The sequence below is a fragment of the Acanthopagrus latus genome, chromosome 11, assembly GCF_904848185.1.
Source record: "Acanthopagrus latus isolate v.2019 chromosome 11, fAcaLat1.1, whole genome shotgun sequence".
NCBI classification, from domain to species: domain Eukaryota; kingdom Metazoa; phylum Chordata; class Actinopteri; order Spariformes; family Sparidae; genus Acanthopagrus; species Acanthopagrus latus.
The window spans coordinates 20,701,841-20,726,106 of NC_051049.1; the positions used below are offsets into that span (position 1 = coordinate 20,701,841).

At 41.7% G+C, this 24,266-nt stretch overlaps 1 protein-coding gene across 2 annotated transcripts; it reads right to left on the reverse strand.

The window, feature by feature from the left end:
* Nucleotides 1-1,417: 1,417 nt before the first annotated feature.
* ivns1abpa (influenza virus NS1A binding protein a) lies at nucleotides 1,418-14,885 on the reverse strand. Of its 2 annotated transcripts, XM_037113964.1 has the most exons (15): nucleotides 14,677-14,884; nucleotides 9,817-10,112; nucleotides 9,497-9,630; nucleotides 8,733-8,902; nucleotides 8,550-8,625; nucleotides 8,242-8,415; nucleotides 6,980-7,105; nucleotides 5,420-5,530; nucleotides 4,729-4,870; nucleotides 4,357-4,581; nucleotides 3,851-3,972; nucleotides 3,478-3,604; nucleotides 3,209-3,340; nucleotides 2,756-2,929; nucleotides 1,418-2,607 (listed from the first exon to the last, which is right to left on the reverse strand). In XM_037113964.1, exons 3-15 carry the CDS (start codon nucleotides 9,605-9,607, stop codon nucleotides 2,345-2,347), a joined length of 1,953 nt encoding a protein of 650 aa, XP_036969859.1. In that variant the 5' UTR covers nucleotides 9,608-9,630; nucleotides 9,817-10,112; nucleotides 14,677-14,884; the 3' UTR covers nucleotides 1,418-2,344. The 2 variants fall into 2 exon arrangements, with proteins under 2 accessions (XP_036969859.1, XP_036969860.1); XM_037113965.1 differs by lacking the exon at nucleotides 5,420-5,530 and having other exon boundaries at nucleotides 14,677-14,885.
* Nucleotides 14,886-24,266: the final 9,381 nt, after the last annotated feature.

Below are 24,266 nucleotides of genomic sequence, written 5' to 3' on the forward strand. Positions count from 1 at the left end.
ATTTCCTTCCTCCACTGATCCCCCAAACTCGTTCAGCCTCAGTAATGTTGCGTAACTGCCGTCCTTGTGGTATTTCCTGCCGTTTTTAGGAGAGGCTTGGCCGTGCAGTACAGTAACGAGTGCTGGCAGTGTGGGTGCATGTGGCAGCATGTGTGTGCATGCATGGTGACTAAGGGGATTAGACTGCTCGTGACACCAGCAGACAGAGATTACACCTGCTGCTGTGACACACAGAGAGGCTAAAGCATCAGACGTCATGCAGTGACAGGTGGAGGGAGGGGACAGATAATGAGCAGGACTTCCTGTCTCAGTACATCATTTCAGCTTCAGACACTACGAACCAGCTCTTATTGAACATTTTGTTTGTCTCAGACATTGAGTTTTTTGTTCCAGACATATCTCATTTGTACCGTCTTCATGAATTTTAATGCACACTTAATTTTTTCAGTCTGTGCCAAAGGAACTCTTGTGTTATTTCAAAGCTTGCCTTGACCGAGAGGGACCCGTATCTGCCTGTCTTCAGATACTTATCAAGTGCCTGGCTAATGTGGAACTGCTTTTATCTAAATTTCTTCATCTGAAAATTCCCTTAATTTCCTCAGGGGAACATGTTTTATCTCCTCTTAGATTGTTGTCCATCAGAAAGCTTCTGTCTGAATTTGGTTCCGAGTGCTGGCTTTATATCATGAGTGAACCGTCTGCATGCTTAACTGCATTTACACTTTACAGCACGTTCTGCCTTTACTTTTATTAATTTAACACTTCTGTGATTCAGCCTCTGCCTTCAGCAAAAAGAGGAAGCCAGCAAAACTTTCTCCCAATTAATTGTAAGGGTGACAAAAGTGGAAAACTAGAGGACAGGCAGACTCATCAGTGTCCAAGTCCTTGATTCCTGTAGCACGTGGCCCATATGCAGCTTTTTTTTTTTTTTTTTTTAGCCCCCCGTGACTGTCAGGTGCATCAGAGATTATCAGAGGCTACCTTGTGAATGGGCACAGGGTAGGGATTTAATAAACTGACTGGCAGCCGGTGATGTCTGAGGTCATGCAGATGTAGCCAGGCTCAACACTCGCAGAATGACGGCTGTCGTTCCCTTCCTGCTGAGGTCTGTATGCCAGCTTAGTATAATCTCTCCTAAAAGACACTTAGAGGAGCAGGGAAAAAAAAAACCTGGCTTACTGTGTTAGTCCCTGAGGAAAATGGTGGCAATGAAAGCTTAGACGGCAGTGACCAGCGGACAGTAATTACTCAACGTTAAGAGCAGGATGAGAGGGAGACGAGGTGGCTGCAAAGTCTAAATTTAGCACCCGCTTCATACAACCATAAGCAGACGTCTCAACACCGGTAAACAGTATTTTCAGTTTATGCCCAACATCACTGAGTAACATACATTTAGGAAGAAGGTCGAAGACAAAAATCAGATTTAAATGATTTATTAATTAAGAAATGTTACAAATGTGATAATTTTCTCGCTTTAACATTCCTTCCAGAAGAATCTGCCAATGCCTGACACTTTAAACACAAAATAAAAAGAAAAAGGATCTTCAGTAAACTGCATCTCTACGTACATCAATTAGTTAAATCACAATAACAAAAGTTTGGTTAGCAGAAGCAAGGTTTGTGCGTTTGTGTGGTGCATGTGCACAGAAAAATTAACTAAAACTGGCACTGGTTAGATTCATTGACTTAAGCTGTCTGCTACTACTTTATTTTTATCAGTAAATCAGCAGTGTATAAAAAATATAAAAAAGGCCATCATTTAAGATTCAAAAAGCAATCCAGCTTGTTTAAAATGACACAAAAAGCCATGACAGGTGTTTATCAACTCGCACTCTGAGTAAGGCTTCAAACCACTGACCTTTAAATATGTGAGCAAAATTACATTTCCACAACAGAAATATTCTTAAATAACAACTTGCAAAAGTCAACTGTCACCACTCCATACTGCCACATTCCAAGTGACCAATAACTGCGAGCTCATCTGAAAACCCTCAATGAAAGTGACAAACTCTTCAACTCTGAGAAAAAGAAAAGCACTAAATGTGTATTAAATGTTGGCATATGACAAAAAATGAGGAAGAAATAAAAATATGTACAGCACGGAAAACATTGTATGCAATATGCAAAGGCGTCATGTTGCTTTGGGCAACAACCCCTCCATCCCCAATCACCAATTATAAGCCAGTCTTCACTGAAGACCCCTCATCCCAACAATCCCCACCCCCACCCACATCCGCTCATACACACACAGAACATCACGAAACACGATTACGTCACTAAGCCTGTTAGTTTGGGAAAAAGGTGAAGCACTGTGAAACTCCCCAACCCCCCTGGCTCCCACCCCTCAGTCAGAGAGGGGAGACGGGGTCTTGGTGCAGTCGTTCCACTCGTCTGTCTCAGGGTTGTACACCTCCACTGTGTTGAGGAACTCGTTGCCATCGAATCCACCCACGGCGTAGATGGTTTCACCCAGCATGGCAACACCCGCGTTGCTGCGGGAAGATGTCATGCTGCCCAGCATCCTCCACTCATTGCGCATGGGGTCGTACACCTCCACACAGCGGAGCGCGTGGGAGCCATCGAAACCGCCAACGACAAACAGTTTGCCTGGACGGAGAGAGACGTTCGTATCAACATGATGACTCACCCAAATTCCACATCATTGATGCACTTATTTTGACAAGTTGCTGAAGTCAGTTTTGCATTTAACATGCTTTTGAACCATGCAACTGTTCATCTGTGGTCATAGACTCACCTTCATGGACAGTAACGCCGGCCCCCCTGCGAGCCACATTCATGGGGGCTACCAGGGTCCAGGTGTTGTTCTCAGGGTTGTAGCGTTCCACAGTGTTCAGGCAGTTCCACGACTCCGCCCCTCCAATCACGTACATGAAGCCATCCAACTCACACACTGCTGCCTGGTGCCTCCCTGAAAACAAATTTGCTTATTGGATACGACTTTCTAATTTCCCCTCAAGTGGCAAATATCAAGTCCACCAGCTCCTCTGATACAATTTTGTCCTACATTTGTCTGATTCTTAGAACATAATGTTCTCTCTGCTTTCATTATCCAGTGTCCCAGAGGGAATAATTAAAGCTTTACATGAAAGACATACTGGTTAGCTCTCTGAAGAAGCTTGAGGTTAGATCATGTTATCTGTATCAAGGTAAATATTCTGAGTGTATGTGGGACTGTGTGGACACGTACTGATGTTGAGAGAGGCACAGTTGGACCAGGTTTTGTTCACAGGGTCAAAAGCATCACAGTTCTTAAGGCCCTTCTGCCCGCAGGGGTCTGACCCTCCCACAACGTAGAGTTTGTCGTTCAGTGAGCAGACACCTTTAGATTGAGAGAAAAGGAATGAGCGACACAAAGCAAACTAGCCTGAACAAAGAGGCCATTCTATTTAAATGTTTTCCTGGAAAGAAATTAAAACTAAATAAATTGGTTAACAAATCCCAGCAGAAAAGACTGACCTGCATTGCAGCGGTTTGTCCTCAGTTCTGGCACTTGAGCCCATTCGTCAGCATGTGGATCGTACCTCTCCCCGCAGCTCAGCTCATCAGAATGTCCGTTTGATCCTCCAATCACATACAGCTGACCCTGCAACAGAGTCATTAGATGATCATTCATCCACCTGACACGCTTGGTTATATGCACTTCAAACCTACTGACAGAATAGAGAAACCCAACTATTTGGACCGAGAATGGGTTAAGTGTGCAAGTATTTGCACAAGACAAGTAAAACCTGTTCAAACACTTGATATGTGCCCTCCAGTGCCATAATTCAAAATGTCACTTTATTGTAGAGTCAATAAATCAGAGATAAAGACAAATAATAAACTGTACCATGAGAACAGCCATCTGGAAACGAGCCCTTGGAGTCCGCATGGGAGCGATGAAAGTCCAGCGGTCCTCTTTGGGGTCGTAACACTCTACGGTCCTCAGACACTCCTCTCTGTTGTAGCCTCCTGCAGGAAAATAAAGATTCATTAAAGTTACAGAGGAGCTCCAGGGTCCGACATTTTCCTTTACATCATGTTCAGCAAAAAATATAGAAAACCTTGTTGCTCAGATTCTATTATTTATCTATGGTCAGCCTTCAAGGAGAGTTGGATTATACCAAATGAGCTGTACAGAGCATTTGTTTGTATTGTTTTCAGTTATTTAAACAAGTCTAGTCTCACTCTACAGCTGTTTAAGAGAATGCTGCGATGCGGTTTTGTTGTGAAGCTCCAGAAATGTTTGTAGACTACAAAACCCGACTTTTTATCCACAGGGGGGTGAGCAGATCATGACTGAATTTATTGCCAGGTGAACTGTTCCTTTATTACTGGTTACTCTTGTGTTCTAACCTGCTGCGATGAGTCTGCCGTTTAGAGCAGCGGTGCCCAGGCCACAGCGAGCATAATGCATGGGTGAGAGCGGTTGCTCCTCCAGCTCCTCGGGCTGGGCCTCAAAGCTGAGGCTCTTCATCAGGCAGGGGGTGGCAGAGGGGGAGGTCTGAGGGCTGCTGCGACCGTGCAAGAAGATCACACACAACACACTGTCCAGCACAGCCAGACACAGGTAGGTGTTGTCTAGGGGTAAGATTGAAGACTGTTAGACACTTGAGGGGAAAATCATTTCAGATTAAAATCAAGAGTCTCTGATGCCATCTCATTTCAAGAAAGACCAACATTTCTGATTGTACTGTAACAAATCACATGTAGCTCATATACACTTACTTGTGGTCTTCTCAGAGGCGATGTACTTCCACTCTCTCCTGGCGGTCTGTTTCGGGGCATTTGCTGCTTGGTTGGAGGGCGACAGGCTTCCTGAGGAGCTGCAGCTCATCTGTCTCTGGGTGCTCTCCCGAACGGGTTTCTTCTGCAAGAGCACATCGCAGCTACAGAAGCCAAGCTTACACCACAGGCCCACCAGTGGCCAACACCAGCTAATCATTCTCCAAACACTGTGATCCAACTGGTCTAATGTAGACGTGACACAATGACATCTCACGCCATGTGAAGCCAAAAGCACAGCACTGCAAACTACAGTCTCAAACCACGCTGCAATCAGATCTACAGCACGCAGTTACGCCACAACCCAAAGAGTGGGTAAAAAGCTGAGACTACCACCACGGCCCACACTAAGCAGGTTGAGATTAGCTTAAAAATCTAAATATGGTTTTAATATATGCTCAACAGCAGAGCCAGGCAGGCGTCATAGCTCAGTTCTTGCCGATCTACTGGCATCCGGTTTTACATTCTGGCTAAATTGTGGCATTTAGTAAGCCATTTCTACCTTTAGCCAGGCACAGGCTGCGTAGTATTTTTATGCATGGCCAGGCACACGCTGTACAATAAAGCTACACGCTGCCAAGCAAAATGTGGTAGAGACTTCATTACAGTGAAGCCGGCACAAGCTGTTGAGTACCTGCACAAACTGAAGGTGGTCCTCCTCGCCACCAAACACCTCATTGTGCGCCTCAATCAGCAGCCCTCCATCCACCAGCTTATGGTCAGGTGAGTAGTACAGCGTTTGCACCTGAAAGACAAACAGGAACAACATACCCATGTGGCTGTCTCCATGGCAACACACTGAGAGGGAGGGAAAGAGGGAGGAGGAGGGGAGCAGTGCTGTGAAGAGGAAGATGGGGGAAGGGATGAAGGATCGGCTCTTCAATCGCTTGCATGGAAAGCTCCCTTTAAAAAAAAGACAGACGCTGCTGCCACTGCATAGAGTGGGTTTAGTGTTTGAGCTCAAGAAGGTATCCGAGCATGGCTCTTCTTAATTTGCATCTAAAAAAAAGAGGGAGCTGGTGAAGAATGAGAGGCTGCATCTGGAAAGATCTTCAGTAAAGAATGAAGAGGAAACGTTCCCCTTTCCATCTCTGTGGCTTTAAAATGGGTCCTCTAGCTGAGGAGTTGGTCATTGTGACGGTGGCCATAACAGGCTGTCAAATCCAGATGACTTCAGAAAGTAGTTCTATTGTGCCAAGGTAAATGTAATTATTACCCAATAACAGATTCAATCCAAGAGGAAAATAAAGCATAACCATTCTGTTGAGGTAAGATACAACGAAAATATGTGCTGAAGTCACACAAGTTGCCCATCTGTAGGGCAGATTTTCAGAAAAAGAGAAATTTGATGGAGGTCCATTCAAGTCCAGCGAAATATATCTATACCGAGCAAGGAACCGTGCTTATGTGCATCCATTTTCCGTCCAATGCCTAGTGGTTTCTTAACTGTGGTGGAGGATATGTAGAACTGTATGAGAATGTTGCATGTAGTAAAGGGGCATTCAATTAGATGTATTTATTGCTAAAGGTTTGTGTTTTAATAAATGCAGAAATGGGATGCATCTGTATATGTGGCATGGACAGATGGGAGCACAGTGTTGCTTGGCTGCATAGAGAGGCTGCTGAGAGGCAGTAGTGCTCCTCTCCTCCCTCTATTTTCTCTGACTCATTACCCTGGTGGCTCAGTCCTGGCTCCTCAGTCTGGTCTCCTGCTGCTGCTAATAAACCTACAGGAGAGATAAATCAACGGGGAGGAGTGCCTGTTAGTGCTGGAGCAACAAACACGCACCTGTTCAGATAGTAAAGTGGCACTGAGACAGTAGAATCAAGGGTCAGGCCTTTGAGCACCTGTGTTTTTGTGTTTCAGTGGAGAGGACTGTAATACTCAGACTGGGTTGCATGTAAACCAACCTCATACCCAAAGGAGAACAGTGGAAACAAAACAAGAGCAAACAGCAGCTCTTTTTGGCTCACCTCTAATTTGTAGTATGGTTCAGGGGTACAGAGTTTCTTACTGCAAAAACCTCAACAAATCAGAGGATAGAGAAAACAACAATCCTGACAGAGCAGCATGACAGTGGCATGCCATTTCTATTTCAGCCCCCTTAATGACTTCTTAACGTCAAGAACAGGAGGGGTCAGAGGGAGGGGGAAGTTCAGCCTGAGAGTTGAGACTGCACACCGCGGTACTGACCTCCTCCATAAGTCGTTCCAGTTGGTCTCCATTCTCCCAAAGGCTGCGCTGCACCCAGTTGAGCACCTTTGAGTAGAGCTTGCCATTGCTGGGCAGGGTCAGGTTGTCTTCTAGCATTACTTCTAACTGTAAACACACAAAAGGAGAATGAAATGGGAGTTAGATTTACACACAATAGGAATAACGTGACGGCTTAATTGAAGAAATTAATACCATGTCATTTATCTCTCACTGGAAAACTTGGATCTGATTGGCTGATAATTCATTTACCTGGTAATTATATGATTCATTGCCAGTACAATTGCTTTTTTTTTTGCCAGTGACAGGATTCACTTTAGGTTCATATCAAGTTTCTCTGGAGCCACACACACAGCGCTCATAAACCAGGAGCCATTGTTTTGTATTGCTTTTCTACATTAATGTCTCGTCTTTCAGCAAATTCTTAAACAACTTTTGTTGCTCGTTATTGTGCCCCAAATAAAACATGGGCAATTAGCTAATGGGCCAGACTGCTGCCAGTGATCAATATATCTCATAATGATCAATACAGGTTGAGTCTGTGGTTCACTCACTTAATCATTCAGAAAGCCTCAAGGTATTAAATTTATAATGACACAAAACTGGGAAAGTAAAAGCAAGTCTTCACATTTTTGAGGCAGCAACACAAGTTTTATGTATAACAAACAACATATTTCATTGTCATATTAAAAGGTTACCGATTTATTTTTTATCAGCTTACTATTTAAGCAGTACACCCAGTTAATGTATAAAATCTAATGTCCTAAATTGGCCAAGCATAATGGAGACCAGCATGCATGGTAGCATTCCAGTCCACTGTGACTTCCTTTTATTTATCTGACCTGCACAACTTCAACCACTTATCTTAAAAAGTTCCACGTGCCGTTCTAATTTGAACAAAGACACCCACCCCTGCTAGGCCTTACTATTGCATACGTTCTAAGGCCCCTGCCCTTAATATATTCTCAGACAGATTTAGCAGTAGGAAAATCTTTAAAAGGCACACTTTCATGCTCTAAGTATTGTTAATCCCATGTCAAAGTAAGAAAGGTAAAAATACAAAAGCTAAAACCAGCATGACCTATTCAGCTGCAGACCTCCAATGCTAGCTAGTTATAATGCAGGAGCAAAGGGGGGCAAAAAACTCTGCCAAATCATTAAGACTTCCTGGTACAACTTAACAGACTACAATATACTTGGAGAGAACATTTATAAAAATTGTGGCATTAAATGTATCTATGTACCTTGAGGCGGGGAAGTTTGAGGAAGTCCTCCTGTTCAGAAACTTCCAGTAAATGGTCTTGGATGAAGGCGTCCACCTTGGCCAAAACTCTAGCATCTCCCATAGAGCTGGCAAAGTTACGAAAAGAGATGGCGTTCTGGGAATCCATTTTAGACAGAAGGTAGTCACCACAAATCTGTGAAGTAAGCAGGACATGTTTAAGTTGATAAAAAAAAGTCATGTTATTTGAAACCTGTGGGATTCATGTGTGGCCAGAATTACAGCTCTATGGAATTAAGTGTTATCAGAATGCAGATGAGTAACACATACCTGTTTGACTCGCTCCATCTTGAACCTTTTGGCTGCAGAGTAAACTTCCTTTACCAATTCCTTGTCTGCCTTTAGCCTGTGTTACGCACACACACAAAACAAAAAAAGTGGTAGTCAATCATTTAAAAGCAGAGAATTTTGCTGTGATAAGTTCAGAGGCAAAAGTTCAAAGGCACTACTAACTGGGCAGTATAGGCATAGTTGAGCAAGATCTCTACAGCCTCTGGGTCCAAGTCTTCAAAAGTGACATGTGACACTCCATGAGGCTCATTGTCACTGTTAAAGATCTCAAACAGGTAGGGACTGCAGCAAGCCAGAACAGCACGGTGTGCCATCAGCTCATGGCCACACACCTAAACAAATAAAAGAGAAAAAGGCAACAATTAGAATGTGCACAAGTTTGTTAAACGAAACCTGTACAAAACCTACATCTGTGTTGTGAACGGCTAGAAGAAAAAAAAATCATAATTTGTGTATTAACATTAAAGGGAAATGAAATAAATAAATCTCAGACATCAACTGAGAGAATATTAATAATCAAATTGATAGTTATAATAAAATAGATTGCCTCATGCCTCAATTCCTGATTGGCAGGCCAAGTCTCTTAGAGGTCTATTATACAGACAGTGGGAACATGTTCTCACACTTGAGAAATGAGAACGGAATCATAACACTCAACAACAAACACTCAAGTAAATACTCAAATGTTTTTTCTTGTTTCAAAGTTTGGCATGACTCACAAGTTGAACCGAATAAACGCCATTCACTCAGACCTAGTGAACCATTTTGACATCTTGTGCATTTCAAACTGTTGGTGCCGTCCATAATGTCATTTAATCCTTTATAGTGCATGTCTTATATTCTGCAGAATGATTCAGTGGTCTCTCTGATAGTGTGCAAGTGCAATGACCTATGTGTGAGAGTATGCACATTTGCATTTGTCATACCTGCAGTCTAACATCACAGAACTGACCACTCTTTCTCAGAGCGTTCATTTTGGCCACGGTGGAATCCAGGAAACTCTCATCCTCAAATATCAAATAACCGTTTGGAATCATCTTGGTAAATTTTGGTGGTATGCCTGTAGAGGAAAAGCAAAAAATACATTTTTGTTCAATAGAAATAATAATACTCTGCATGCTTGTCTTCTGAACTCTGTTCAACATTGTAATAGCTGGCTGGTTTTATTAATTGATGACCAGAGAGAGGATTAGGATTAAGTGCATTGTACTTTATAATCTGTCCTGTGCATTAGTCATGGCCTTACCTAATAAGAAGAATTTAAATCCAGGGAAGTACCACTGTTGAGAGTAGAACAGGAACCAAAGGTAGGCAATTGGCAAAGCAGACTGAGTTCACAGCGAAGCCCAGGTCTTCTTCAACCAAGGAGAGGGATGGGAAGATGTTAGAAGAAATGCCAGTTGACTAAACAGGCGTGAGCAGAAGGGAGAGGGGGAGCAGCCGCACGGACAAACTATCAGGCTTGAAGCGACTGTAATCAAGTCCTCGGGATCCCGTTGGCTATAGACTTGTACGTATTCTGTGTTGGTCATACATTATAACCTAGAAGAAAAAGAAAAGGGAAAAACATGAGTTTTGTTACATGTATAAAATGAATTAAAGTCAACAGCTCATTTTCAGATTGATTCCGCCTGCTCTTGGCAGCCATGCAATGCTAGCACAAGTCAGCTCCACGTGGTAAGTCAAGGCAACCTTGCACATGAGGTGGTAGTTGAGTACTCTCTCTTCCACACACTCTGTATCCTTTTCACAAGCCATTTTACAACACTCCCATACTCCCCACATGCATACAACATTCAAAAGTAGACAATCTGATCACATCTGTCGCTTCATGTGAGATTATCCTCATTGAATCCTGGAAGAAAACTGGAATTCAGCATTTTATCTCAGTATTCTGTCAGCCCATACAGAATATGTGGTAAAGCTCATGCCTTGGATTCTCTCTTACAACACCCTCTATTTCTAAGTTCAAATCTCCACACATGCTGCTACGTTCCACCAGTCCAAACTAGACTGTATAATCCATCTCTTGCCTTCAGCTCTGTATCCTCTCTCTGAAGCAAGGCCACTCCAACTCTATCTTATGTGACATGCCCCTTTGGCTGGCTCCTCCCTATAGGGAACCTTCCACTGAAGCACTGACCTATAAGGAAAACGCAGGTGGGAACAACTTGTCACAGTGTTTCCACAGCAAGTCAGTTGGTGAGATACAGTGACGGGTCACTTTTCTCAGTGAATCTGTGGACCGCACTATGAATGCTGGTTGGCTAGCATAGGTATTCCAAATACCATGTAACCCTGGCCCACGCTAGCATGCCGCCTCCAATGAAGATCATATCCAATATCTTTCTGTTTCAAGATATTTTATTCCGCTTGGTAGGCGTTTGAAATTCACTAGCCGAAAAGCCTCAGGCTGCCCAAACAAAACAAACACACACAAATCTAATGTGTACCAATGAGATTTTCACGACAAAAATTAACACAACTGACATAGCATTTTAATGCCTAACCACTTTACCACAATGGCAGCTGCAGCCTGAAGCTCAGTTATAAATGACACTGCAATTCAGACAGTTTTATCACCATCCCATATGGAGAGAGAGGACAAGACAGACCTCAGCAGCTGCCCCATATTCTGAAATTGTATCCACACTCCATGTGACAAGGCTTTCCTGGGTAGCCCAGCTTTGTGCGAGTGTTCGTATCCAATTCACATGCAATCTAACTCATTAAAAAAGGCTGTGATTTACTCAACTGCTGCGCATATAATGTTCCTGTGACTCTAGATGCTGCCAGCAGCATATTTAAGGAGCAGCATGTGAATCATTATGCAAGAATTTTTGCGAGTAAAAGCCTCTAATTTGTGTGCAGAATTCCCAACATAAGCACTAGTGAATGATGAAGTCTTTTAACAGGTAAAAGCATTTGACAAACTCCTCGTCAGGTACACGGTCAAAGTATAAATCTAAGAATTAATATTAAAAGTAGCTTTCAATAAGCCTTATCTGGAATAGTTTCAGGTCTGGTTACACTAAGCACAATCCATAGCTAGACTTCAGGCAAGAGCGTTATCTGCTAGAATGATACAGACAATGTAAAACACAGCCAGGCTGACATTAGAGCAGACAAACTGCCTTTTGTACGCTGCTGAAATAATAGTTGTCTTTTCCACAGTCACATGGTTCCAGGAAAAAGTATAAAAACACAATCTTGCAAACCCAAGGCCATGTGTGACGGGTACCGAGATAATATTTTTCTGCGACATTTTTTATCAGCTGTGAAAAAAAACAGTGTGTGCTGTATAACACATATGTGCAATCTGAATTCATGAAAAAGTTATTTTTTGTTAAATTAAGACTGCCTTGAGCCATGCCTTTTAGGTAAATAATTCCTTTAATATAAGTAGGCACTTGCATGTTGAAGTGCCAAACAGCAGGTTAAAGTAAATCACCTGTCATTTAGGTGCCAACATGTTACACTTCTGGATTTAACAATATGCAATGTAAAGTCTTGCATACCAGTCATCTGAAAATGCCATCGATCCAATGTTTTAAACACCCACACGGCACAACTTCATGCAACAACCAAATACTCAAATCCACTGACCTACTAAACTCAAAACAACGCTGCACAGTGTGAATTTAATAATTGCAAGTCAAGTATTAGAAGGACAAAAAGGAGGAATTATGTTGAGAGCGGATTACTTAGCCTCTTACTCAACTGCTTCAATCTGGAGTTTGGGAAATGTGTATGAAAGGCAAATGTGTAAAACTACCAAGACCGCTGGGAACTGTGCCAGAGATTGTATGGGGAAAGCACGAGCACGGTGGAACATGCTAGAAAATAATCTTTCTGTATCGCACAAAGCAGCATTTACAGCAAGTCTGGCATTGAAAACTATAATTCACGCTTTCGGCGTGTGGATGGAGGGAACGCTGACCTAGTTTTGAGTCGTTATGCAACATCTGGCAGAAGACTCCTTGTGAAGGCTCAAAAGCTCAACTCCTCCACACTGTTAGGTCCACCACACTCACCGTTGCATTGCTTCCCTCTCATCGCTCACTTAGACCAACACTCTCTCAGGCAAGCCACACCCTCTGCTCGCTAGACAATTCTTTAATACAGAGGCCTCGTCTTAATCACAGCTGTGATAAAATAATTATCTTCTGGTTATGGATCAGGTTAGTGACCAGCACTACAGGAATTTGTGTGTAGACCAAAAAGCCAGGCAGACTTGGTGAGCTGTTGTTATATGGGCATAAACTTGAAAACCAGGAAACAAAAGGCAGAGAACAAAAGCACAAAAGAGAAAGAGTGAGATTGTGCGCAACTTTCTCACAAAGGGTAAATCTGAATGTATTTTCTCTCTCCATTTTTCCATCCGATTAGTCAGGCACAAAAGTGTAGTTCTGACACTGAACATTCAATGCTTGCTAGACAGCCCTCCAGTGGTGAAAACGAGGCATTGCTGGATATTTCACCCAGTGTTCTGTGTGGAAAATTACCACTTAAAATTTAACTCGTACAAAGGAATCCCATAAAGAGGTGACAAAAAAATAAAATTAAGCTGGCAGCTATCATTGTACTGGTTATGTGTTTAGAAAAATACTAAAAAGAAATAGTACAAATTATACATTTTATCAAAGCAGTACCAGACTTGAGATACTTAAGCACTTAAAAAAGATTCTACAGAACCGATTTAAAAAACGAAGAAGTGGTCAAATGTCTGAGAAATCAGAAAACCCCCGGATTCAAAAACTACAGCTCATTTCGATACCAAGGAAGTTGAAAGGAGAATGTCTGTTGGTGGCCGCTCAGACAATAAGAATGTTGCATGTTATATATATATATATATATATATATATATATATATATATATATATATATATATATATATATATATATATATATATATATATATATATATATATATATATATATATTCCAAATTCTTTTTGGAGCACTGTATGTAGGAATTTCCCACGTGGTTGCCGGCTACAGAAACGGATTAGAGGCACAGCAGGTCATATACTACAATGACATATAGCAACTGAAGCACTTCAGGAAATCTGAAACGTTAAGAATCGGCTGGACAATTTCCTTTAACTAGAGAATCGATACAGTACAGCCAATAAGACTCGGTGCCGACAGCAACAGTGACGCGTCAATGTTATGTCGACAGTGGTCACAGCCCATAAAATCTGACACAATATGGCACTATATAGAGGCTGAGTAGAGGACAGAGTGTACCCATGCTAGGTTTAACACTTTGCCATCCCCCCAGTGGGCAAGTCTTCTGATTGGCCATCCAATAGCTATCTTATGTTTGTCTATTCGCTGCAAAGCAATGTCATTAATCTGCCGTCCTCCTCCTCCAGTAGAAAGGCTAATGTACCGGAGCCATGATGCCTGGCGATGAGCCAGAAGTCATATAGCTAGTCTGTACATAGAACCTGCCCCCAGAAACTGGGTCAGGAACGAGAGCGTCCCAGGAATCTGATTAACTCTAGTTTTTCATGGATTAAAAACGCAGACAACAGACACGCTTTAGCCTGGAAGGGAGGTAGACATCCAGGAGGAGTGAAGCAGCGAGCAGCCTCCAGAAAGATGAAGAGCTCAGGCAGGCTCGGAAGCTAGAGCGTGTTAGCCTTCTAACTAGGCAACCTGCTGCTTAGCTGGGATGGGGAGCCATGAGACAGCCACGCCGGCTCAGTTAGTGAACTGAACCGGAGCCATGTCGAACACATTCGGTCGTTTGCCTGTGCTGATCAAGGCGGGAACTAGTTCAAATATTCTGTTATCTTGAAATACGAGCTAGTTTAATATCCGCATCGTTAGTTAACGCTAACGTTAGCTTCACGGCGAAAGTGGCGGTTTGTGTGACGCTGTCCGCGCCCGTTACAAGACCCGTTTCCAGCAGTTTCCAACCACAGCAAAGACAATGGCCCACATTGCCATTAATTTTAAGTGGAAAATAAAAAATAATAATGATACACACTAGTTTTCACTGTAACCAATGACAGATTTAACGGTTTCCCCTGAGACACGTTACTTGACAAAGACGTCAAACAGCACAACGAAAGAGTAAAAAAAAAATATATCTTACCTGAGGCGTTTGACAGCAAACGATATTAGACATATTTAATGCGAATTCAAAGTTGTTTGGTTCGGCTTAGAAGAAAGACGCAACGCGACTACAGGCACGGCTTGTGGGGCTGGCGGTAGCTGGGTGTTCGCTCTCTGTCGGAGAAGCACGTCCACACTCACTCAGGTCTGGACTGGCTCTGACGGAATGGCCGGCTGCTGACGGGGAACGGCGCGCGCGCGGCCGAAAAAAGACCTGAGCGACTGCCACGCCACTTGTGACGTAATCGGCGGTGGGCGGCCCTTCAACGCCTACTCCTTGTGAGAGTGATGAAATCCAGCATGTCATTAATACAGTGTGTGTGTGTGGGTGTGGGTGTGTGTGCGCGTGTGTAGATCATACAACATGTATGGTGGATACAACAATCTAAAGGAAGTACTTTTCCAGGAATTATTATTTAAAAACCTTTTATGTTCATGGTACAATTTATTTTATACACTGACAGTGATGGAAGAGCCATTTAAGGGAATTAATCCTTCACAGCAAAACAGCATTGTCTAAATAGGACATAATGATTAATACTTTGATTCAATGTTATACAATGTGTCAATGGATTATATTTGCTGATGCATTTACTGTCTGTGTGTAAGGCATTTGCATACCTTCAGCATGCATCTGATAGAGTGCAAGAACAACTTAAGCTTCAACTCATCTGTAATGGAGATAAAACACGAATGATGTTCTTTACCACTTCAAAAACAATAAGATCAGCATTGTCTGAGAACCTTATTAACACTAATAGAAACCTGGGGTTCTTAATCCAGCACTGTTAGGATTTTACTATAGAAACAAGTCTTGCTTTTCTTTACGTGTGAAACAGAAATTGGTGGAGTCTACCTTTTGTCTGTTATTGATTATGGAGATGTGTTGTACATTAATGCCCCTGCTCATCATTTTCACATGATGGATAGTGTGTATCACAGGGATCTTAGATTCATTACATTCTTGGCCATAGATCTGTAATCTCAATGGGACTAACCTAGTTGGATAAAGGCTAGATAAAATAAATAAATATGTTGGCTAATCAGCATTTTCATGTCGGTAATGATGGAACTTTTTAACTTCTTTGTATGTGGGATAGACCAATTATTGCTCTGGCTGGTTATCGGGGGCCTTTATTTAGTATTTTTCCAATTGTTGATATGTGTTTTTGTGTCTGATTACTGTTAAAATAAATTAATTTAAATTGGAATAGTTTTTCTCTGATGCAACACTCTTTTTTGTCTGTACCCACAGCACTATCTGATTGTTTACACACCACAGGCAAGCCTCCAAACTCTGAGTAATCTGTGTATGGTTTATTTTTACAGTCTCAGAGTAAACAGCATTTTCATACTGTGCACACTGGACCACTGAATAACTTGCAAGGAAATCTGAAATTAGTCACATTTGTTTCCATTGATTAATTCAAGGGCATCATTAGAAATGTGGTGAATGAGGCATGTGGTTGTTTCTCATTTTCTTCTGATTTTTTCTGGAAATTTGTAGATCACGCTATATATGCTGCATTTTAATGTGTTGTGATTTTGTACGGCTGCAACTTTGGCCAGCTATCTCTTGTAAAAAGAGATTTTGATTTCAGTGGGACTTCCCGGTAAGATTAAGGTGTATAAAAACAGTTAATTATTTTTATTTATTCTTTTTATTGTTAATTGTTTGCGTCATGGAAGAAAAAGTTCTAAAATTATTAGATTTTAGAAGTTTTGAAGTAGTTAAGTTTTAAGCTTAAAAGTAGGCCCAAACCTGTCTATGAATGAAGCCTAGAGGGAATGGCAATAAAAATGGCTAACACTAAAACCACTCATTGCACAGCACATCCAACTTTGATGAAAACCCTGAGACCTCGACAAGCAACAAAGAAAATGAGACAGACAAAAGATGAAATCAATAAGGAAAAGAGGTGCCACAATTGTGAAGGCATACTGAAGTGTTAGTGTTCTTGATTAAATGTATCAAAGTAATGAATATTCAACTTTGCCCTCAAGTGCAGTGCTACAGAGCAGGTTAGCTACCAAATATTCCTTTCTATCAATAGGATCCTTCAACAGGTTGGATGCTGTCTTAGTTCAGTCCAGATCCACTTGTGAAAGTGGAGCCAGCATTGCCTCTCTGCCTTTTGCTCATCGTGTCTGTACCGAATTCTCAATTACATTTTATGTCTTCTGCATTTTGAATGCATAACCCATTCAATTTAAGCTGCAACCGTGGCAGATGTTCTTGCCCTTTGTGATATTCTCCTCTCCGTGTGTCTATGAGTGATGACAGCTCACCGGTATGAGCGCTATTCCATAAGTAGTTTGATTTCAATTAAGAAGGAACATCCAGGCTCAACCCTCACTGCTACTGCACAGACGTCATCTAGCGGAAGAAGAACTCATTCACCTGACTGAATAGCTTATTACTACCTCAGTACGTCAGTAATTAGATTAGGGGATAAAGAATCGCTTCAACACTGGTGTATAAGCCAGCCTTCCTTTGTATCTGCATGAGGAGTGAGGAGTGTGTGCATGTCTGTGTTTTCCTGCATGTGAGGCTGTTTGTGAAAGCCCGGCACCAAATGTAACTCAGTGGCAGGAGCACAAGCCCATTTAGCCATGGCCTTAAAATCACACTGACCATTGTGCTGAAAACCACAGTGATAACAAGCAAAGCCAGGGGTCCAGTAAACGCAGATTAGGTTTATCAACACAAAGTAATCTCTTCATAACACCTCTTGTGTGGGTATTGTTACCCCAGCATGTTGTGCTTCCATCCATGTGCGGGTGACATTCCTGACAAGGTTAGAGGAGTTATTGCTGGCTCATGCATGGGCAAGAAAATGAGCGCCTGCTTTCCATGGATGGTCACCTGTATCGTATTTCACCTCTATTTCCTTTTTGTAGCTGTGGCTGTGGGTGTGTGCTCGGACTGGAAACCGACCAGTTTTAAGGTCACATCACCACGGATGTTGTGAACAAAACAAATGGAAATGAGAGACATACGCTTCATGCCAAAAATATGCTAATGCAAATTTAAATGTAAAAGCCTGCGGCTGGTATAACACTAATGGCTTTAATTCAAGAATTACTGTACCTAGCTGTGCAAACCCCAAATCAGCACAGTTCTCTCCTATAACTCAACATACCTCTTTATAATCACTAAATTTTGCCTCTGCAAAAGCTCCTTTGGGACGTCTGACTTCAGCATTATCTTGAATGTCTGCAAAGGTGAATGAAGATCCCTGGCAAGCAATCAGTCCATCTCCTCAACACAGCGTCTGGAGCCGCAGACAGGCAAGTGGTGATTACAGCTGATGGAGTGCAGCCAACGGTTTCAGCCCGTCTTAGTTTCTTACGGAGGTGTTTTTAAGAATTGGATTGGGATCAGAAAGTGGGAAACAGACTGAAGAAATTGACAAATTAAAGTGGTATTCAAAGGGATATTTCTATTTGCCTTTGTGAGAATTAATTCTGCAGGCAGATAAAGAAAGACAGGGCACAGCTGCCTGTGAAATATACAATGTTCAATTGTTGCTGCTGATTGCAGTTATCAGATTCTTAAATGTGAGGATTTGCAGTTACCATCAGGGAGGGTGAGGTGAGGGTTTCTTCACCTTTGCTATCTACAACTGCACTCTTGAGGGTCTGTAAATCCTACACACTGGACCTTTAATGACCAAACATGTAATGTGTCAAAAAAAAAAAAACATTAATTCATTAACTACAATCTGCATATAGCATACAGACGCCTGCAACGGTGCTGCAAACCTACCCAAAAAGATCTTCTCACTGTTAAAAGCACAAAATAACACCATCAGGAACTTGAATAAGATTATTTATTTATTGTTTATACTGCCTCCACTACAACGCTGAAACACGCACATCTGTGTTCTGAAAGTGTACTCTGAAATGGATAAAACAACATTATAATGAATAAAACAACAAATAATGCTCAGAACAGCGCCAAACTTCAGCAACAGAACAAATAGGTTCTCAGCACATAGTTCGAGGCATCATACGTCTGCTAGCTTAGCCGGATTTCTATTGTAAAGTGAACACAGCTCACCACTCTCCTGAAGCAGCTTCCTGTTGTGGGGAAGTCCCTGCGAGTCGATTACCAAGTACAGTAAGAAATGCTCAATTCCGTTCTTTTCCCTGTCCACTCTCGATAATAACTCTTATAAACTGGTAGGCAAGAAACATATGAACTTTGATTGCATATCCATGGAGCAATAATCATAAATTTTCATCCTTGAGCTGCGGAACTCTACTGCACTTGATAATCAATGAGCAACATTTGAGCAAACTTGATCTCTCGAGGGAGGGGGGGGTCTTACTCTGCGTCACGGTGTGTTAGACCATGGCTTAAATTTACACTGGAATATCCCTTTAATGTGGCTCTCTCCAGTCATACATATAGACAGGCAGGTGGAAATCTTCAATTAAAATCTTCGCCCCGCTGATGTTTTTATCCCTGACTTGTTATTACTGAATCGTGAATCAGCTGCAAAAACCAGCGTGGGTGTGTATGTTGCCATCGTCTAATTCCGACACAAAGGAGACGGCCTTGGTTTTGCTGAGTCATCTTGTAAACTCTGCCGCCCCCCTCATTCTTTCATTCTTCAGAGATTTGTTCAGTGAGGCTGCATAAATGTGTTCTGACAAGGACACTATGAATATTTTAGGTATCTGGGCCCAGCAGTAACACGTGGCTGCCACTGCTGTGTGGAAGCAGTTGAGGCGAGCAGGAGGCTTATGAAGAATTTAGGGTGACACTGCAATGTTGCTTATTTTCTTTTATAAGAAATACTTAAATGCCAAAAATGCTGCGTAACATGCGACAGCACAGAGCTTCTTTGTCATCATTTGTATTCTGTACCAAATAAATACATCTTCAGATTCAGATTCAGACAACGTTATTAATCCCACCAGGGGGTAATTTGTCTGAGCAGCTTGCCTCGCATACATACTAAACCATACAGTAGCATGTAGATATAGAGATAGCTAGAAGAGTAAGAAATACATTAAGGATACAATTCAATACAATACAATATGCCAAGGGGATCAGTGGAATAATGAAATAAATAGATAAATATAATAAATAGAAGTTAATGAATAGTTTGATCATCAATTAATAAAATAAAAAAACAGTAAAATCAATAATAAAAAAAACCCATCTGCATAGAATTTAAAACATGACCTGCAGAGGAACTAAAAGATTTCGATTAGAGAGGAAAATGTTGGTAAATCAGTTCAATATATTGTATTGATTTACTGACATCTTCCAACTTGTTTTGCAATCCCAGCAGCGTGGCACATACTTCAAAATGTTCCTGCCCTCCAACCCCTCTCTCCAGGGCATGGAAAAATTAGAACAGCACCACGTGAGTGTGCAGTTACACAGTCCTCTGATAAGGTACTGATAAACTGTGAAAGTCATTAAGTTAACCTTCTTGTTACAGACCAATCACACTGACGAAACAGAGGCAGTGGGTTTTTTGTTGTTTCTAGCTCAAAGGTGAGGGAATGTCAGGTCACTCTAGTTTAGTGGCATACCTTATGTGAAATGGGACATCACACTACTTACTGAAACTCCAGAGAATGATGATTATTTCCAAAGAATCCAGTGTGTAATGTTTTGTTAACACAGATATGATCTATTCTCCTTGTTTTTTTTCATCCCGTCTCTTAAAGGCACATGGCAACTGGTGTAGAAACCAAGTATGTTTTTTGGGTGCCTCATGATAACTCAGTCAAAACTTATTAACATCCAGGTCTCCTTCCTAATTTTAGATGTCAGCTATATTGGTCTATAGATATTAGTGCTGCAGGGATGATGCATTTTTGCAGGCTAACCCATAAGTTAGCATCACCCTGGTTTCCTTTTTAATATAACATCCTTGTCGTTCCCTCAACAAAAAGGCCTGTGTTGATTTTTCAGTTGGATTTTTGAAGTATTGCAGAAAATAAACTCTGTGGTAAACACAAGTTTCTGATATTTATTTTGTTCAGCAAGATATCATTCACAGAGGAACACCACTTCAATGATTTTTTTAAGCATGAATGAAATCGCCAGAGGTGCAAAGCCGATGTTAGCCTACAAACTACTTTGCGGTCACAGGACTTCCACGTCACCACCTCTCATCTTTTTACTATATAATACTTTACATACTTAGATGCGGTAGTAATTAGTTGAAGTATAGATAGTGTGTTGTAGTGTAGTGTGGTGCTCAAACAGCTCATTTGGGCCTCAGTTAAGTAAGAATCAACCCATGAAAAACAGATTTAAAGTCAACTTTTTACAGGCGCTACGATGTCAATTTGAACCGGCACCATTCTACAACCCATGAAAATAGGCAACAAAGTGAGCTATCAGTTACAGTTAGATGATAAGTTACGGCGAACACCTTGTGCTGTAACTGATAATTGTGACCATGCACGTCCACAAAGGCTCACTGTAGTCTTTCCCACAGAACTGTGCCAGGCTCTCCTCTGGTCCCAACGGGAGGAAGAGTCACAAGAGTGTCACAAGATTCGAGCTTTCTGTCCCATTTAAGAACACAGGGTCCCTCTCAGGCTCTCTCTTTTCAAACCCTCCACCCTCCTGTAGTCGGTGCCTCTCTTAGGAAGTGGGTCAGTTCAGTGAGAATAGAACACACACACACACACACACACACACACACACACACACACACACACACACACACATGCACAATCCAAATCTTATTGGAATAAAAGACTTGATTAATGGCACACTGAGCTGCTGTCTTGATCTAGTGTTGCATTGATCTCCCTGGAGGGAACACCGGCTTCCTGTAAATGTACTAGTAGTCTGATTAACTCAGAAACAACAGCCTGTGTTTTGGTTAGAGTACTGGTGTTGCCTCTCTCTCTTATTTGGCCAGAAGGTTTCTAATCATCTTCGTTAACAAAGGAGTATCAATAATTCAATAATCAATAATTATATCAAACTGGCACCGAAATGTGAATGTAAATTTCACTTGTCCTATTTGCTCGCTCAGGTTTTTGGAGTTGCACAAATCAATCAGGGGACTGCGTGACACCATTCACATGTGACTGTTAGCCTTGCACAGTCACAGGTTGGTTCAGAGGTCAAGATCCTTGAACCCTGTGTGCATCATGTCTTGCCTCAGACCTCTGCATTTACACAATGATATGGCACTACCAGCCTCATCACATCTGTCTCAGCCCCTTATCAAGTGTGAAACATCACAGATAACCACCACTGTCCCCTACAAAACAACAGCTGGCTCCGGGGTAAATTAACGCATTTGTCGTTTGGAATTTGCCTAAGCTGGGGAAATTTTACATTGAAAAGATAACAAAGGAAAACAAACAAGCACATTTAAACAACCAGTGGGATTGGTGCAGGATCACAAAATACCTGACATAGTAGTCCGAGTAGGAGTCTTGTGGTCAATCTTCATGAAGCAAATAAAAGGTTCTTCAGACAAGAGCTATTCGGTGTATGGATTTCTCCCTTTTTTCTCCCTTTCAACAGTCTTATTTTTCATGTGATAATGTGATTAGTACATGTAAATTGTTATAGACTATTTGATTAAGAGAGTTGGGCAGTGTGTACAAGAAATGCATGTGTAAAAATATTGCCTATAAAAAGTATTCTCCAGAGTGTTTAAGTTTTTAGGAACCTGTCAACAAGTCAATCAACTAGCAGCCTCTGGGACACAGAACTGCTCTTTGATAGCAGCACAAAAAAAGAAAGGTCACTTCAAATAATCAATTCAAACATATCACATCACCGTGTAATGATTTATGCAGTTGCTGAGGTAGACATTTGTGTATTCATGTGAGCGCGTGACTTTGTTTGATTTGCATGTAAATCATTGGATGTAACGCACACGATCAGACAAAACATGTTCTTACATGGTGTCCACGCTCCTGACCTTAGACAGCACTGATTTAAAGGCGTGCAAATCTGTGGACTTGCACGTGACAGATGTTCAGTCCTGTGCAGATAATTCCAGTCACTCCTCCACTCCTCTCTGCCTCTCTCATCTCTCTCCTTTCATCCTGTGATTCTTCCCTCTCTTTTTGTGAATAGGGCTTGTGCCTGAAGTGATGGCGATTTGCTAGATGCTCATCTCTTTGAAACATAAATAACATCACTCATCCTTTTTACTCTTTACGTCACCAGCCCATCTTTTAATCTGATGCTGTGTCTCACTGAGCTCTCGTCTCTATTTCTTGCGACTGTTAAGTCAGGATTATCTCAGCTGAACTCATAAAACCTCATACATGTTACACAGAGCCAGCAGCGTGTGTCGTCGGAAGGAGTAACATTGCATTAATAAAGCTCAGTATCGGTGACATCACATGGAAGCCTCAAGTCAATACTGCAGGAGCAAACGCATCATCAAAGAAACAAATGTTCACAGCTAGAAATGGATATAAATTATTTATAATGGAATCAACATCACAAGACTACAGTTTCTCTGGATTCCCACACGCACAGCAGATTCCTCTGGGTTTTATTACTTATTTACTTATTTACTCCCGGACAAGTAGCTGGGTGGAGAGAGGACATCAAAAACAAAATAGAGAAGCGAACATGGCAGCTCCCCTCTGCTTCTTAAAATGGAATCTGGAGCTCAACACAACCTCAAGGCTTTCATCGTCTCTTGATCTTTTCCCTCTATGTTTAGACTGTTTAGACTTTTACAGTCACAATAGCCGATGTGTGAATGGTTAGTTCATCACCTCAGTACACACAGTATTCCTAATCCCTAACATCCTAACCGAGGTAAAGTACTAGCCAAAGAGTAACTCCACATTAAAGTGTGTTGAGAGGTTCTACTGCATTATGTGAAAAGAAGTAGTTTGATGCCTTCTGTGGTAACACAATCCCAAGAATGATTGCTGGCTAAGTATATTTCTGCATTTCATAACTGACATTTCTTTATGTTGCAACTTAACGTACATTGAGGTTTCATTTTAAATCTCTCTGTTGTCTGCACTGGGCTTAAGCTCTACTTAGGTTTAGACATTAAAAACATGTGTTAAGGGTCAGGAAAATGTCATGGTCAGACTTTCCATGAAAAATAGCCACTAAAAACACTTGGAAATGGTCCAAAATGTTCCCACAGACTCCAACTGTAGTCACCTGTTCGTCTTGTAACTTTTGATAACACCAACCAATTCCTCTCTGCTACCTGATGTGACATTCCGCAAACAAGCATATCATGTAAACGTGATACGCCATGTCTGGTGCAAATGTCAACCCTGGACATATCTGTGGTTTGCAGAAACGTTAATTGCTGACATGATATCCTGGTGACTGGGGCTGTTAAGGCTCCAGAAGACGCTGCATTGCAATCTAATAAATAGCCTCCATTGATGTCACTCAGTGGCTAAACTACACCGTGGGTAATGTCCATTGGTCTAACACTGCACTCTTGTAACACTTTTGAACTCATGGGCAGTTTAAAAACAGAAAATGATCAATATCTGTACAGCAGAACCAGAGATGTCGCCTTCTTTATTCCACACATTTGTCTTCCTTTTCAAATACTGGCGCCTACATTACCCACAGTG